The sequence below is a fragment of the Chrysochloris asiatica genome, unplaced genomic scaffold (assembly GCF_000296735.1).
Source record: "Chrysochloris asiatica unplaced genomic scaffold, ChrAsi1.0 scaffold00305, whole genome shotgun sequence".
Taxonomy (NCBI): Eukaryota; Metazoa; Chordata; class Mammalia; order Afrosoricida; family Chrysochloridae; genus Chrysochloris; species Chrysochloris asiatica.
This window is the reverse complement of record NW_006408823.1, coordinates 1569451-1572074: the sequence shown is the minus strand read 5'-3', so window position 1 is coordinate 1572074 and position 2624 is coordinate 1569451. Positions and strand designations below refer to the sequence as shown.

At 49.3% G+C, this 2624-nt stretch overlaps 1 protein-coding gene across 1 annotated transcript in view; it reads left to right on the top strand.

Annotated features, from left to right (window-relative positions):
• The window catches only part of SEPT12 (septin 12), a 21231-nt gene that overhangs the window by 5415 nt on the left and 13192 nt on the right, over positions 1 to 2624 (top strand). Inside the window, exons 4-6 of the mRNA XM_006874893.1 lie at positions 1912 to 2049; positions 2184 to 2301; positions 2383 to 2478. Coding sequence (XP_006874955.1) covers positions 1912 to 2049; positions 2184 to 2301; positions 2383 to 2478 — 352 coding nt within the window. The remainder of the gene's footprint in view (positions 1 to 1911; positions 2050 to 2183; positions 2302 to 2382; positions 2479 to 2624) is intronic.

Below are 2624 nucleotides of genomic sequence, written 5' to 3'. Positions count from 1 at the left end.
TTGCTGTAATGTGCAAATTTTCTTCAATACTAGAGTAAGTAGAATAAGAACTTACTTAAAGAAAGACGTCAATGTGAAGGAGGTATTTGAGCTGAGACTTGGGGTTGACAAATAAGCCATGTGACTGTTTGGGAGAAGAATGCTCCAGGTGGTAAGTACAAAGGCCCTGTGGTAGGACAAGCTTGGTGTGTTCAAAGAACAGTGAGGAGGCTGGAGGGGCAGGAACAAAGAGAGGAGGGGGACATGGGCCACAGAAAATGGGGAGCTCCATAGGCCTTTGTTTTTTTCTCCGCAACTGGAGATGGAACAGGAAAATGACGTGATTTGATTCCTGTTTGTAAAAGTATCCTTTGGGCCATTGTGCTGACAATAGACCAAGGGACCCGGGACAAAGAGAGAAGACTCAGAATATTCTTGTGACAATCCAGAGGAAAGTCCAGGGTGGTTTGAACCAGGCTGTCATGGTGGTTTACAGGCACACCCTGGAGACACTGAGGGTTCAGTTCCAGACCACGGCGATCAGGTGAATATCGTGATACAATGAGTCTCTCTCATTGTTTGGTTTCTTATTGCACATAAAAGTTACGTTGGCACTATACTGTGGGTCGTCGTGATGTGCTGTTGAGTTGTTTCCAACTCATAGCGACCCTGTATAGGGTTTCCGAGGCTGTAAATCTTTACGGGAGCAGCAAGCCTCATCTTTCTCCCGTGGAATGCCTGGTCGTTTTGAACTCCTGACCTTGAGGTTCACAGCCTGATTCATAACCACTACGCTACCAGAGCTCCTTGCACTATACTGTAGTCTGTTAAAAAGAACCCTGGTCATGTGGTGCTGTTGGATAAGCACTGGACTACTAAACACATGTGCAGCAGTTCAAACCCACCAGCCACTCCTTGGGAGACAGATATGTAGATTTACAGTCTGGGAACCCTGTACAGGGTCACTATGAGTAGGAACCAGCTCAGTGGCGGTGAGTTGAGTTGTAATCTGTTAAGTGAGCAATCGCATCATGAAAAGGCTTGAAGTCTTATGAGAATGATCCTGATGGGACACAGACAAGCAGTGAGCACAGACTGTTGGAAATGGCTTCAATCGCCTAGATCTGCTCAGGATGGCTACAAACCTCCAATTTGTAAACAATGCAGTGTCTACAAAGCACTGGTAAAAATGAGGTGGTCCAGAGCTCGTTTAATGTGAAGTGGGTGTTGTTACTGCCCCCAGTTTACAGATGAGGAAGCTGAGGTCTCACCTGAGAACGGCAGGGGTCTTTGTATCTCCGGTGATGCAGGTCAGGGAAGGAACAGGCTGACAAGCCTCGTCATTTTCACAGGATTAAGAGCTCTGGAATCCCTGGGGAGCGTAAACCATGAACGAAAGCTCTTGGTTGCTCACCTCAAGGTTGGTAGTTCGAGTCTACCCAGAAATGACTTAAAAGAAAGATCCAATCATAAAACACTTGGGCTAAGTCCACGTCCGAGAAGCTGAAAAATTACTGAATTCTTGTGCTTGTGTAGGAGAAACTGGGGCGTGTTTTCTCAGCCAATGTGTGCATTGGAAATGTCCTATCCTCACGATACAAAATGAACTTTGAAAATCCAAACAAATAGCCTTTGAAAGCCCTATAGAAAGTATATGATTTGTTGAATGTAAAACTGATGATCTGCTCTACACATCTTCACTCAACTGTCAATAAAAGGTTAAAAAAAAAAAAGAAAGGAAACCCCTATAAAGCCCAGTTCTGCTCTGACACACATGGTCACCATGAATTGGTGTCGACACAATGGCAGCTAGTTGAAAGTTCTGCATCCCAGGAAGTCCTCAGTCCCAGGCACACCAGCATGACTGGCCACCCTGTGGAGGTGAAGCCCCCAGGTATGTCTCTGAAAGGCGGGTCCATGTCTCCACCCCAGCTGGGACCCCATCCTGGGCTACATCAATGAGCAGTATGAACGGTACCTGCAAGAGGAGATTCTCATCACCCGCCAACGCCACATCCCTGACACCCGGGTACACTGTTGTGTGTACTTCGTGCCGCCCACCGGGCATTGGTGAGGTGGCAGAGCCAGGTGGGGTGGGGGACACCTGCAGGGAACAAGGGGAAAGAAAAGGGGTCCCTGAGTGGGCTGTGGGATGGTATGCCCCCTTCACTCATGATCATTGCCCCCTACCCCTCGGGGGACAGCCTGAGGCCCCTGGACATTGAATTCCTGCAGCGGCTGTGCCGGGCAGTGAACGTCGTGCCTGTGATTGCCCGTGCCGACAGCCTGACCCTGGAGGAGCGAGAGGCCTTCAGGCACAGAGTGAGCTGGGTGCACGGTGGGGAGGGGCAGGGCAGGGAGGAGGGACAAGGTAGGCTGATGTCACCTGTGTGATGTCTCCAGATCCAGCAAAACCTGAGGACACACTGCATTGACGTATACCCGCAGAAGTGCTTCGATGAGGACGTCAATGACAAAATCCTCAACAGCAAGATTCGGGTAGGAGCTGTGGAGTTGAGGGGAGAGAGGAGGCCGGGAAACTAAAGGCTAACGCTGGGTGGTTTCTTCCTTATCACCCTTCCCATCTGCACATCACTGTACAGTTAGAGGGATCATTCAGGTATTTCCAGCAGGTCTGACTCTCC